This window comes from Melanaphis sacchari, unplaced genomic scaffold, assembly GCF_002803265.2.
Source record: "Melanaphis sacchari strain LSU unplaced genomic scaffold, SCAv2.0 Contig22_pilon_pilon, whole genome shotgun sequence".
NCBI classification, from domain to species: Eukaryota; Metazoa; Arthropoda; class Insecta; order Hemiptera; family Aphididae; genus Melanaphis; species Melanaphis sacchari.
Genome location: NW_020271107.1, coordinates 2,554,456 through 2,569,572, shown reverse-complemented (window position 1 = coordinate 2,569,572; position 15,117 = coordinate 2,554,456). Strand labels below are relative to the sequence as shown.

At 27.6% G+C, this 15,117-nt stretch overlaps 2 protein-coding genes across 2 annotated transcripts in view; one reads left to right on the top strand and one right to left on the bottom strand.

Annotated features, from left to right (window-relative positions):
* Positions 1-1,148, bottom strand: part of LOC112594470 — a 12,188-nt gene extending 11,040 nt beyond the window's left edge. The window contains exons 1-3 of the mRNA XM_025339261.1: positions 959-1,148; positions 458-523; positions 4-398 (exon numbers count right to left, since the gene is read on the bottom strand). Of these exons, the coding sequence (XP_025195046.1) occupies positions 4-398; positions 458-523; positions 959-1,055 (558 nt within the window). The 5' untranslated portion in view covers positions 1,056-1,148. The remainder of the gene's footprint in view (positions 1-3; positions 399-457; positions 524-958) is intronic.
* The window catches only part of LOC112594300 (mitochondrial ribosome-associated GTPase 2), a 62,898-nt gene extending 49,202 nt beyond the window's left edge, over positions 1-13,696 (top strand). The window contains exon 2 of the transcript XR_003114647.1: positions 13,626-13,696. The gene's annotated coding sequence lies outside the window, so the exon portion shown is untranslated. The remainder of the gene's footprint in view (positions 1-13,625) is intronic.
* Positions 13,697-15,117: the final 1,421 nt, after the last annotated feature.

Here is a 15,117-nt window from a genome sequence, read left to right as displayed (position 1 = left end):
GGCCATTGACAAAGTACATTTCGATTCATCTTCTAGTAAATAGGATATAGATATACACATTTTAATTGAATTTATTTGTTTCCATTTGATCTCGAACGATTCTTCATTGGTATTAGCTTTCCATAAGAGCAAATCATAATTGAACTTTTTCGGGGGTTCCGCTCCATTAGACATAGATAATTCCGAGATGGTCCATTCATCGGGGTTGTACTCGATTTGGTTTCTTGTAAAAATATTGTTTAATGTTGTCAGATATTTAGTGTCCGCTATGAGTTCTAAACTTTTCTTATCGGAACTCAAAATGAAACCGTTAAAATTAATCGGCATACCAATCGCATTTGTTCTCAAATGTATTTTTACATCGTAGTATATACGCTCAGAATTATTGATAGGTTTTTCTGAAAATAATATATTCAATAGTAAAATGTTTTATTTCTTTGTTTGATTAAATATTTACGATTGTCTTCTTCTTCAACATTATGAACTGCCGTTGTTTTATAAATCGTTGTGATGTCATATTCGTCTGTGAAAAAATGTTTAAAAAAAAATAATTGATTTCCTTGCAAAAGCTCAATATAATATGATAACAATGAATTACTAAATGCTAAACAAATTGAAGTTAATACAGAGAATTACAGACATTTATTTATTTACATTTCAATTACTTTCTTAAAAAAAAAAAAATAATAAATAAATAAATTTAGCTTAAATCACTGATATTATATAAAAAATTAATAGAATATAAGTTAAAAGCTAATTAATTTATTAAATTTTAGTAATAGTGATCTAGTAAAATTCAAAATATATATTATGTATGCTTAATAAGTTGCATAGTTTAAATACTTAATACATTGTTTGTTTTATAATTGTTTTATTAATTTTCATACTTCGTTAAGACATAATAATGTTTAATAGGTTTTGAATATTTAAATTAAATTATCGTATTTAAAATGTTTACCTGTATGTGGTTTGTTTTCATTCGTCACGCCATCTTCTAGGAATCCGTCGATAAGGATAATCCTTAAAATCAGTATAGCTGCAATTTTAACTTTCATTGTTGTATCTAGGAACTAAAAAGAATATATTTTTTAAATTAATTCAAAATCGTTTAAGTTTCTTAAATTAAAAATATAAAATAATATATTTTGTTTAATAGTGCATGCAAAAACATATTATTAATACTTTGTATCACTATTTGCCAATGCAAATAAGAAAACTAAATTAAATCACTGCGATCATATTAACGTATTTTATAGTTTTTGTTACCTGTTAGAGTCAAGACAAATAATATTATAACTTGTATCTTTTAGGTTCCAATTATTATCTATTTGTATAGTATTGGAATGTACATAACCTAACCTACACCTTGATCTCTATAAACATTTGACTGCGATAAAGGTACTCCTAATGATGATAGATTAAAATATGAGAATAGATAAGATATTGGTAGATAAATTGAAAAAAATCGAAAAATAGCTCTTTCAACGTGTATTTAGATCATAGACTCGAATAAATTAGTTTCCCGATGCAAACGAAAATGTGTTACACGACATGAACCTTTTTTTTAATACATTCCTTCTATTCGAAAAAGTTGAACATCGTTGTAATTCTTACCACTAATATCGTTTTAAGCCATTAATATATAGCTCTTGTTTGTGGATCGGTATCTAAAATTAAAAGGTCGGACTAACAACGTCCGATGTATATCAAAAAGTATATATATATTTATAGGTTTACAGAATTCTCTCAATGACTTCGTTATAACATATGGTCGATATTCGACAAACGGGTTATATTTGCGGTCGCTGCGGTGTCCGTTGATCGACGACCTGCTGCTGTTTATAATATAGGTTCGTACGTTTCGGACGATCCATCACTTTGACCATAGTAGGTGCGCATACTGCACAATATCGTTATGTCATTTCAAAAATAAAATCGTAATCTTATCCATAATTTATTATTTTATTTTAATAATACATTAATCATTTTTAAATTTCTCTAGTATATTAACTAATTATTATTTAGTATGTATCTAAATTTTCACTGAGATTATGATTATTACTTTAAACCTTGTGCAATATATAATTCATATTGTTTTTTATATTAATTAAGGTTATCATTGAATATTAAAAGTTTAACGTCGAATAAAGTGATTCTAGCTGTGTATAAAATAATAGCTTAGATAATTTATAAATAATGTAGTGTGAAGTGACGAGGATAACAATCAATTCTGTTAAAATTTTTCTGTGTTATATAATAATGAAATCCTAGAACCATAATTCAAATTTAATTACTAAAAAATACAATATTCGTGTAAGTTTAACTTAAAATTTTCTCAGGTGAACATATGCCGTGTTATCTCCAAGCCCCATCATTTTGTAACTCAGTACAATTGCACCAATCCTTAATGTGGCCCAGTAAAAAGTATTCTTTTTGCATGCTATCGTTACTGCATTTTAAAATAAAGTATTGCATATTTTTTCGTTGTGTATGTATTTTAAGCATAGCATTGCTCTTTCTTTGATTTATGAGACAATATTTACCTCCCAGTTATGTGTTTATTGTTTATTGGAAAATATTACTTATTGTTATATTGTAATAAATCGTTATGTTTATTTTATCTTTCATTGATCTATAATATAATTTTCATTCATTTGAAAAAAAAATAAATATAATTTATTAATCTTTTAAATCTATTAAAAACTAAATAATCTGATTTTAAATAAATATTTCATATGGTTTAAGTTTTTGAGCATAAAAATGGGGTGAGTATATAATATTATAATATGATAATAAAAACATATTTGCCCTGTATTATATCCAGTGTTTGTGCCAGCGCAATTGTTGTTTGGTATTTTTATATAGTTGGGCGGGATTTGCATTAGACTAATTGTTTTTTGTTGGTAATCCACGCATAAAGAATTATCACATTAATGACGTCATAAAAAATATATTTTTAAGGCTCTCAAACATGTAAGCACGGATAGTATGCCATTTAGACGTTTAAACATCGATTAATATATATTACAGTCATAAAATATTTAAATTGTCATATTATTTTATAGATTGTGGCTAACAATAAATTTTTATTATTTATTTTTTACTTCAAGACTGTAACTGTACTTTGCGTTGGCTCTTCATGGATCTCTGAAAAGTAATGATACCTGATGCTTAAATAAATAAAATTAAAACAAAATTAAAAATAAATAATATATTGGGCATTCGACATGATGAGGTTTCCAAGTACCTCGTGTGTACAAACTAAATACAAGCTTTTGACGACGTTTAAAATTAAAATTCAGTATCGAATCACATAATATTGTTGTCTCTTACGTTAACATCAACCTGTTGTTTGAAACAGGACCATTATATTCGAAAATAATTGTAAAGCCTAATATAAATTTCAAATTATAATTATTTATTCATACTTTGATTAAAAATTAACTAATTCTAGAAGAATTGTTCAACTTTCGTTAAGAGCAGAAAATTAGTTAAGTCTTTGAATTACATCAAAATAGTTTTAAGAGCTAGTATCGACAATACTATATATCTATTAGAAGCGAATTAAAGCTATAAACAGCGCATTGAACAAAATAAGTTTTAGAAATTTTTGAAAGTATTACTATACCTCTTTAGCCGTCCGCTACCGTTATTTACTTACTTTAGATTAAATAAATACTTTATTTTTACATTTTTTTTCTGTTATTTTTCTATGAAACTTAAAATTTTAAATGGTATTAAATAATATAATTTTCCTATAATTTTTTTTTTAACGCAAGACCCCAACTCTAAGTTAGTTTTTCCGACGTTCAAGGTCCCCTAAGGACGACAGCCCTGTTTTAAATTGTTAATTTAACGGGTATTATATAATATTGTTATAATTATAAATCTGTGTGCCACACCTTGCCGGCCGCATTACAAGCAGACGCCATAGTAACTAAACTCTTTGTTGCGACGACCGCGACAATGCAACATTTTTTTAAATTTCGATCTCGTGATCCAGTAACTGACAGCCGATGACGAAAATTATCGGTAATGACTGATAAAGAATAAACCATGTGTACCACAATCAGCGAATTCATAAATCATAACAGGGTCGAGGTCACCGCCGTAGCCGTTCATATAGCATGTTTTATGTTATTTTCCGAACGGGTATACCTTAATATTTTCCGTCGGTCTATCCCTTAAAGGAAAATGGTGGTGTAGCTACAGTGTGTATCGACAATGTTTCTCACCACGTCTGACTTACCTCAACCGATTTTTGTTCGGTCCAAAACTGACCTATTAAAATTGTTATGCGTTGCTTAATATTATACACTCGCAAATATAATATAACGGCGATAATTTCCGAATTGTCAGTTAGTCAGTCGTAGGAAAACACGGTTGTTGCAGGCCTGTTTCTCCGCGCATCGTTCGTTTCTGGATCAAATTGTTTTCACGTCATCGTCCGCCAGTACATTAATCGTTGTGCAGTGCCAAAACGGCAGGCTTTGTCGGTGAAACAAGTCCACACAATTTTATGCGTATGTGGTATATTTTGTAAGCCTATCATCATTTTCGGTTCCTTGCACTATAACGTTTTTCTTCACTATACGACCGCTTCTTACAATGTTTATTGTGTAGTTGCGCATAATTTATATACTGCGTGTACTTATCTCCAATATGGGCTATATATGTATAGGTCAAAACTTCTATAAATTCTATTAAATCACAATCATAATAACATCGTAAATGTAGTATGAAAAATGATAATTAAATATTATCTCTATAGACTAATAGTTTAATAAGTAGATAGATAGTATATATTTAAGGTATCAACTCAAACATTAGGAAAATTTGAATTTGAATAAACAAATGATTTGCATTTAACCCCGTAAGTATACAAATTATACTCGAGGACTGTTTATGTTTACTTACATGCAGTCACTTTATTAAATGTTATATAATTATAAAATATTTTAATTTTTAATTTTATATATTTAAATATATTTTAAGCGTATTAGTGAGTAAAATTTGAGATCTAAATTTATAAATTTAAGGGCTGTCAGACGATTTAGCTGCTGCATTGTTAATCGATTGAGATATAATAATAATATGCTTGTAGAGATAATATTATCGTATCATATGGTACGTATATCATATTTTGTTGTTCGTATCGCAGTGCGATGTGTACATAGCGCAGACATTTTTCTTTCGTCTGCGGCACTCGTCCGGTTTTCGTGGCCTCGTTGGTATATAGTTAACTAGTTAAGTCCCCAACGGTCATATATATATATTAATTGCGAAAATCTCGATGTTTTGGAAAAGATATTATTATGATCTCGATTGAAACTACTCGTTCATATCTAAAAATTAAACCACGCTCGGATATTGCGTTTAAAGAACCTCATGCTTTCACAACTGCGATGCTTTTTTTTAAAAGTATATTTCATATTATTTATAACAAAGCCAACCGTTTATTATTGTTTTGTTTTTCTTAATAACGAATCGCAATAATACAATTATGAATAATAATATTAAAGTGTTGAAATGTTCATACCTTGTCTAACGTATTGATGATAGACACTCAGAATTATTAAAATTATTAAAAGCATGTCTAAATTGGTCTAGTATTTTTATAATATAGAAGTAGTTTTTACTTGTAATCTATACGTCGAATCTTTTACATTCTAAATAGGTAAGAATAAGTGAGTAATATATTGTACAAGGAAATCGTTAAGTTTCACACCGTATTCTTTCGATTGATCTATTATAATGTTAATATATTAATTGCTAATAATGGTAGCGTTCATGATCATGATAATTGAAATAAAAAAAAGTACGACAGACAAATACAAGATAGTACATGCAAATCGCACTACTCTATGTTAATTATTGGTATTGGCTGTATATTTTACTTTTGCTCGTTTCCCACTACTTTGCGTCTCTTCATGTACACTTTTAACTTAGACGACCTACGGATATACCTGCAATTAGATTGCGCTTGCAACATTATCCAAATAAAGTAGATACTACAATTAACATTTTAAATGTAATCACACGGTTTTAATTTGCACTGTATAATATTATAGTATTAACATTGATTGTAGAATAGATTTTATTCTATAACCAGTGGTATTAGTTTTCGTCTTTGATATGATGTTATAGTGTAACTGTACGTTTTATGAAAGCTAATGAATAATATAATATATTATTGATACAAAATTGTTTCCACGTTATTATCTATTTTGTCTAGAATCGATGTACCCACGTGACATCATGGGTATAAGCTTACGCTTTTATTCGATATTGTTTTATTTTCATAGCTATGATAAAACACTTGTGCGGTCGGGCGCGATCCTATATAACTGTTTAAACTGTTAAATGTTTATTGATAAATACATTTTTGTTAAATTTAACTTCTTGTGTAAAACATATTAAACGTAAAAATATAATATTTTTATCATTCGATGTATTGCGATGTGGCACGCCTTATCTAATTGCCATTTTAAATATCCCGAGCAACTGTGGCAATTACATTCGATAACAGGTATCATCATAATAGCGTAGTGTAGTTTGACTATGTAGTCTTGTGACACTATATTAAATATAAATCAGTTATCTACACAGTTACTTGTGATGTGCGCGTCATATATCTTTATATTATGAAGGACAAAGGTATTGTACTTGAGTACGTTTAGATTGCTTATGTACTCGTATTATATTTATTTCCGTTTATTTGTTTACTCCTAATGCGGTATTTTAAACAAAATAAGTTGAAGCGTGAGACGCGCCGTTGAAAAATCTACTACGAATTATAAGAATTCATATAGGTCTAATGATATTACTCAATGAATAATTTAGATCAATATACAATATTATAGTTGTGTATACCGCTCGCGCTTAGATGACGTTTTATTATACCGATATTATTATAATATTGATATTTACATTACAAATCGTATAAAGTTATCATAATAAGCGTATTCGTTTTTCACGTGATTATCACCTTTCACATAAAGCGTAGATTTATTATTATTGTTAAACTGTGTATTTTATATTATTTAGATATAAGAGGCATCCGAAATCTAAATATTATTTATCAAAACATGTTCATAATTTAATCCCATTTAATGGCGTTTCTCGCCATTCATATTATTATAGATAGGTATATGTACGTCTGGGATCGAGTGCACGGAAATTATTCAATTTATGTACGTTCTTCGTGGCTGCTACAGTGATGTAGAGTCTTAGACAGATTTTTAATATAATTCAATTTAATTTATACTGTGAACAAAAAAATGTAACAATACATTTTTTGTGTGTATTTATAATTTATTTATTATAATGAAATACGAAAAAAAAAATTTTAAAAAAAAAGTGAATATCCTCATGTTATAAAAATTTAAGAAATAAATAAATGTTTATAAGAGAGTATAGTGAAAGAAAAGCCGTCTGTATAAATGTTTGTGTTGAAGAATTACAATCATTCCCGCTCCCCCAGAATTAGGGCGATCCAGGTGGTCGTGCTCTATCGTGCAGGCTTTGATGGCTACCCAAATTTCTATTACATTTTTTATCGACTGTGCTCGTATATATTATGTATATGAAACTCAGCAACGAAAATTTTGTCTATTGATCGTGTATTACTGATCGAATGTGTACGTACGGTCGTTTGAAAATATTGAAACTATAGGAGGTTTATACGCCATCGTAATAAAATCACTATGACGTGTCTATGCAGGATAATCGTATGTTTGTTCTTTTAGGCAGAGTCCACGTGCGTGTACTTATCATATATTATTATACTTATCAGTTATTATAATTTATAATCGACCTCCGGCACGCACCACGGCGATATCGTCTAGTAGTTTTTTTATTATTTATACGCATCCCACTCTCGGCGCGCCATCCAGAGATGATTTTTTTTCCTAGGCAGAACATCCACATACGTCGCACAGGGAGTTGTCGATATTATATTATATTTCTCGATGGTCGTTGACCGTAATGCTTTTAAGTTAATACTTGTGTGTACGAGTTAATTATTGACAAATCGTTTTAAGCCATCGATTATAGTAACCCATCAACTTTAATATGCTTTCGAGTATTCTATTTTGTAAAAAAGATCAGATTATATCGGTTGCGTAGCACTACTGATGTGGATCTCAAAATTCGAAATACATAATTTTAGAAAAATATATAAATATAATTTTAGTACACAATATGTTATAGAGAACATGATTTTATAACAATTTTTATGTCTTTAGTATACGAATTTTAAGACGCATGCACTATTTATTATATACAAATAAATACATAATGTATAACATTCTCAGTCCTTTCAGCCCTCTACCCTAAATAGATCCGTGCACGTGTAATTGAAAATTATTTTTGAGTCTTCTGATTACCTCAGTATAGACTATAGGCACAATATTTGTTACTACTTATTCGCATATATTTTTTAGTATACATAAATATTAACACTTAAATTATACATTTATACTTACTACACGTGTACACACCTAAGTATATACTGTGTTACAATTACTATGTTTTAACATTTTTTTTTTTTTTATCATATGTATGGATATTGATTTTATAATGCACTAGCATATTATCAGTGCCAGCGCAAGGTTTTGCGGGGCCCGAGACAAGTAAAAAATATGGAGCCCTCATTCCTATCTTATACATTACATCCTCATCCTAAATTAATTATAAATTTAATTCAAAAGGTAATTTTGTCAATCGATTTTGAAACGAACAATTATTGTACATTAGGTATGTAAATAAAATCAAAACAATGAATGATAAATGTATTGTCATATTATTTGTATATAAAATAAACTAACCATCTTAATCATAATTATAAAATATTAAAATACAAATATAATTAATAAGTACTTTTATTATTAAATGTTTAATAATAACTTTAATTTATAAAGGAAGTTTAAAAAAAAAAATAGTAAGCTGAACAGTTTATAATATTTTGAAAACATAATACATTATTAAAGTAAAATATTGTCAGTTTTAATTCTTTAATTTTTCTAGCTTTTTTGGATGAAAAATCATTTATTGTATCTTCACAATTTAGTTTCTTTGAATGTTCTTTTTCTATATAAATTTGTTTAATTCTTTTTTGATGACCAGAGGAATAAGAACGAAATTTATCGCGATCGTGACTGTTGTTGTAACGCGTCCAGCAAGCACTTATATAATTAATATTTGTAATCTTAAAAAACATTATTTTGTGTTGAACAATAAAAGACTTAATTTAATTTAAATTACAATACTACAAACTAGATCTTAATTTCAGTGTAACGCCGTGCATGGATCATATCCGACTTCCCCCTATGTCCCTTGCTATTTAAGCTATTATTTTAACCTTCCTGTGCTCATCATAAAACTAGATTACAAATGTATTTTTGTCTATTTAGATTAACCTATGCCCTACATTGGTTATTTGCCATTAATATGGAATTCTGTAAATCGATGAACATTAATCATTATTCATTACACATTGTTGAAATACATCTCACTAATGAGAATCATTACACTGGCCAAAGTAGATTAGATAAATAATTAAAAATAACGAAATTATTTTACTGATTGCTAAATATCGATTATTTATATAATTATAATATGTGAACATCTATATAAGATAGTTACAAAAAACCATTAATCAGTAGGGGTAGCTTACAAGGACTCAATTTCAAATTATCAGTATTATTTATATATTTATTTAATTTATTTATATAAGTGCATGACGTATTAAGTAGAGATATTAATATATTACTTCAATTATTTAAATAGAAAATAATTTTTTAAAGTACCTAATTTGCATTAACTTTATCTTGTTAAACATTTTTGGGTATGTCACTGTGTGCGCATAATAAATTCTATTTAAAATATTAAAATATTTACTGATAACAATATATTAATTTCACTTAAAATCTATGAAATAAATAACAAGTAGCAAAATTTACCGTAAAAGTTATCAAATTATATAATTACTTACCTAAGTTACAAAGAGTTATGTTGAAGTATATTTTTTAGTAGTCCGCTCACTGCTATCATCAAAATGAAGAAGTAAAAATTTAAAATAAATAATATATTAAGTATATGAAACAAACATGCGTCAGCTGTCATTCGGATACTCGGAATCCGATAAGAAACCTAGCCGTATCACAAGGTTTATCGAATATTTTACGTTTTTTAAATTTATTTATGTCTTTCGTAGAAAATAGTTAACTATTAGTATTAATATTATTACATACATTATATATATACATATTATTGGCTACATCAAATGCGCAAGTCGATAACGACGAAAAACACGTCGAGCATTTTAGTTTTAACAAAGATTTTATTTTCAATGTATCCAACGAATAAAATCTGGTATAAATCAACTTAAATTTACTGTAATACTTGGATATTTTGGATAATATGTTGTTAGTATATGTTTGGTAAATCTAAGACTCATGATCTAAAATGAATTAAATTTTTTTTTGGTTCAAGTGGGAGCATAATAAATAACAAGGCTTCAAAATGGCGAATTATTATAGAATCAATGGGATTTGATACACAAATTCACAATAATCTATTTTCATTCTCTTTGTTTATCTTAATACTGCTGGTCACACATTATTTATACATAATTTGTAGGTACAGTATATAAATATATTTACATTTTGAATATATTTTATAAAATATTCATAATTTTATAGACATATAGTATGTTTATACAATATACATACTATAACATAATAACTAATACTTATGTATACCATAAAATATAATATAAATTATCTTTAATTTGTTTAATTCTAAAAATTTTTATTTAGTTGTCGGTAAGTTTATTCGCAATTTTCTAACTTTAAAATAATAATTTCTAGAAAAAATTTATTGTAAAATATATACAATAATATTCCTCGTTCAGAATATAAAAACTATGTATTCATTTTAAAGTTTTATACTATAATAAATAACTAATAATTTAGGAATCTAACTACCAATTACAAAATTGACTAAAACCGCAAATTATTTAAATATTTAATAATATATAGTATTTCTATGTCTAAGATAAAGTTACTAGCAAAAAATATCCGATTATCAGCTTATTATTCCATTGTTTCACTAATCTCAATTGTTCAGGTACATATTTATACATGTAGGTAGTGTAGGCAGTGTAGGCTCGTTTGCTCAGTTCTTATGATTATATAAACATTTTACACGTTTTAAATGGTTTATCTTATTTAAGGAATGGTAATTATTTACGCTATGCATGTTAATAGTTATATATCAATCCCACACCTTTCGTATACCTATTATTATATCATGTGTTTTTAAACATGCCCTGCATACGTTGACAGTAATAGTAAAGCTTAAAGCTATTACTCATGGAAATATTATAATATTATGTATTATTATTTTTGTGCCTGTATCTGTATTCAGATTTAATAGCAAAGCAATGTTTTAATATTTCATAATATAATAACGGACTTGTGTTTTGAAAATATAGAGTACATAACAACTTATTTTTAATTCTTGCTAATGAATTTAGGTGCAGCTAATGGTAAAGTCAAAATGTTTATTGAATTGTAGATGCATTTCTGTGCAAAAGTATTTACGATTTTATTCTATGATATGACTTTAAAAAAATTTTACTTTTTTCTGTGATTTAAGATTGACCTAAAACGGTCTAATGAAAAAACAAAATAGAAAAACTAGGATAAAATAATTCTATAAACCATACAAACCTTTTAACTTAAGGTCTAAAAAAACTTGAAGAATAATAAATGCATATCTTTTGTTATTTACGAATATGTATTACAGATGCAAAATGTTCTATTTATCAAATAAATCATTAAAACGCAAAAATAAAATTTAAAAAAAACGTATTCATATAATATTATATTATTGTATAATATGAGATCGATAGTTGAGCGATCTCGTTCGTATACGTTCCCAAGTATATCATTATATAATCTTGTGGATTTATCAAGTATATTCATGTATAATAATATGTACGTGGGTATGTGAGTTCTGTTTTGTAATATCGATAAGGTTAAATCGTCGCGTAAGCCGTTGTTGTCCCCCAGAAGATGTTTGCCATACAAACAACAAACATTATACCGATACCGGGGCGGCCGTGTAAATGTGACTGCATTTTAAATGACGATGAGTGGTGGGCAGGGTTGATGGTATACACGACATATCATATTTATACTCTATCGTTTTACAAGCTATACCGGCGTATAAAGAAGAGTTTAATATTATGTCGACGTAGCGGTATTGCTCGATAAACAGACCGTTAAAAATTATTACTTATTAGAAATAATTATATCCTATAGTATGTATATTATATGTCGCTTACTATAGTAGGGCATATTTTCTCATCAAGGGTATGTATATTTATATACCTACAGTGTATGTATTGTACACGCTGTAAACATGCGAGGGCTATAAATGACGTCATCTTGACGAGGGTGATATTGCGTGGAGAACGAATGAAAAATATATATAAATAATATAGATGGAGCTGACAACCCTGAGAGCGACACAGGAAGTCGTGGTAGTATTTTATAGTTGTGTCCGTGTGAATTAATTAAAAAACATTTTTGCTTTCGATTTTTATCTATGATAGGCCTATCAGTACTGGTGTACCATATTATATTTTGTTAGAACCGTGTCTAATTGCTTTCATCATGCTTCGTTAAAAAATATGAACTAAAAACATCACGCAGGTGAATACTTAATAATATTTTGCTGTGTAAACAATAATATAATTTTTTTTTTAAATATCAATTATTTAATTTTTAATACCTATGTTTATTGTCAAACCATCATTGCATTTTTTTATTATTAGGTATTAATATTAAAATAATCTCATTTTAATGTTTGTACCAATATTTTCACGATGTTATTGTATTATTTACTTTCAAATAATATTTGTATGGACTTTTAACTCGATGTAAAAGTATGACATTTTCAAACGGACTTAGTGTTGTTGTCACTTCAGCATCATTGAGTATATTAAATTTAAATATTTTTCATCGTTTGCATTTTGTTAAACGTGACTGTTACTTTAAAAAAAGTAGGTAGGTATATACTTTTTACTTTTCATAAAAAATAGTAACCACCGCGATTGCTCTTTATGTGTATAGGTACTCGTATTATCGAATATCGTAAATATATTGAAGAGTTATGATGGAGTGCGCTTTGATAATACGTTCTCTTTTATTATATATACGACGTTCATATCGAAGAAAAAACATATTTTAATACTAAATATTTTAGCTTGATTAAAAGTAAATTTTACACGTTGAATTGCTGAAATCACTTTAAAAAATGAAAATGACACTCATATACCTTATGGGTGCCGAGGATACCGACTTGTCTATACATTCTTATTTTTATATTCGTTTTATAAGACAACTGGAGCGTGTCGTTTTGTCATTTCAATGCGCTTGTAGATTAAGATTTGCCATTCCCTCTGGCGGACGACTATCCGTAATTTTTTTTTCAAACCCTTTGTGTGGTGGGTATTGCGACGGTTGGTTTTTGTATATTATAGTATTGTTTCAGGCGTTATGATGTGTGGCGTGTGCTCGTGCGAATATTAATGTGCGTTTATGTTTGTGTTTCAGTACCGATGTCGAACAATCAAAACCAACAAAACTACATCTCGATCGTTGAAAATCAAAAACTGTCAACACAGGTATTTATATATTGAAACGATTTCGTTGGAGAACTTGAGTGTGTATAAATTATGCTTACACATAATATAATATAATATAATATACCTAATGTTATACGTACATTATACAAGCGTCCGATGAATGATTTAAATATTGCCAATGTGTATTTACGTTTAACATTACAGGGTGATTCACCCTTATTTTATACTTTACAACTATGTATGCGTTAAATATAAGCACTTGAAAACCGTACTATTACGCTTGTATATTATAATATAAGAACATTAGACTACAACAGTGTACTTTTGCGCTTGCTGACTTTTACTATATTATTATATAAGATTATATTCGGCTTTTAAATATTGTCATTTTGCCTTAGGATAAATCACTTTTAGTTTGAAGTTCATTTTATCGTTAAAATTTTAAATTTTCCACCATTTTGTGAGATATCAAGTATCAAAATATTGTAGACGAAAGGTTACAAAGTAGGTGTACACAGTAGTACGAAATTAAAATGTAAATATCGCAACTATAGTAAAGTAATTTAATATTACATATATTATGGTGTGTAAGCAAAACGACATTTCTGTAACCACAAAATATCATTTTCTCTGTGTCTCGCTATCATGGTATACCTACTTATACACAGTTATACATAAATTATTTCTGTAAATTTATATTTACTTGTGTCTTATGTGTATAACCTGGTAATGGGATTATCTGTTTATATAATTAGAGAAACAATTACATTCATTGTCACGATCACGTTCTAAATAATAGTTTTTTTTTTTTTTTTTTTAAATAAAATATAACTTAATGATCTATAACAATATCGAATAAAGACGCATAAAAATTATTTTATTATTAATTACTTTTTCAATATCTTTATTTGAAAACATTTGTTGTTCGATTATAAAACGACGTGGAAAATTAAAAACTTGTAATTTAAATTTCTCTAAAAATAGTAATTAACAAAGTATTTATATTTATACCCGTGTAAATATTTTAAAGTATTCAAAAATTATGTAAATTTTCTTAAAACCGAACTAGTTGCAAAATTATCGTATATTAGATGATTAGATACGCGTATACAAATGAACTTTTACGTGAACAGTAGATTGGATCTAGGTATCTACTTAGAATATATTAAAAACGTATCGTATTATAGAGAAAACACATTAAAAAAATTAAAATAAAAGAAAAAAGTGAAGGCGAATGTAAGCTAGTGTTAAGACATGTACGTTTAAAATCTAGTTATCAGATACCTATGTAATATTATAATATTTGGTATACCTACATATATAATGTGGTTTACTATGAGGTGCTATTCGTGGGTTATGCTTCAGGTGTTGAAAAGATGGTATAAATAGGTATTAGATATGTATGGTAATATTGTAACTAACAATTTGAACGGTATAGTTGTAAATTGTAATGGATAACA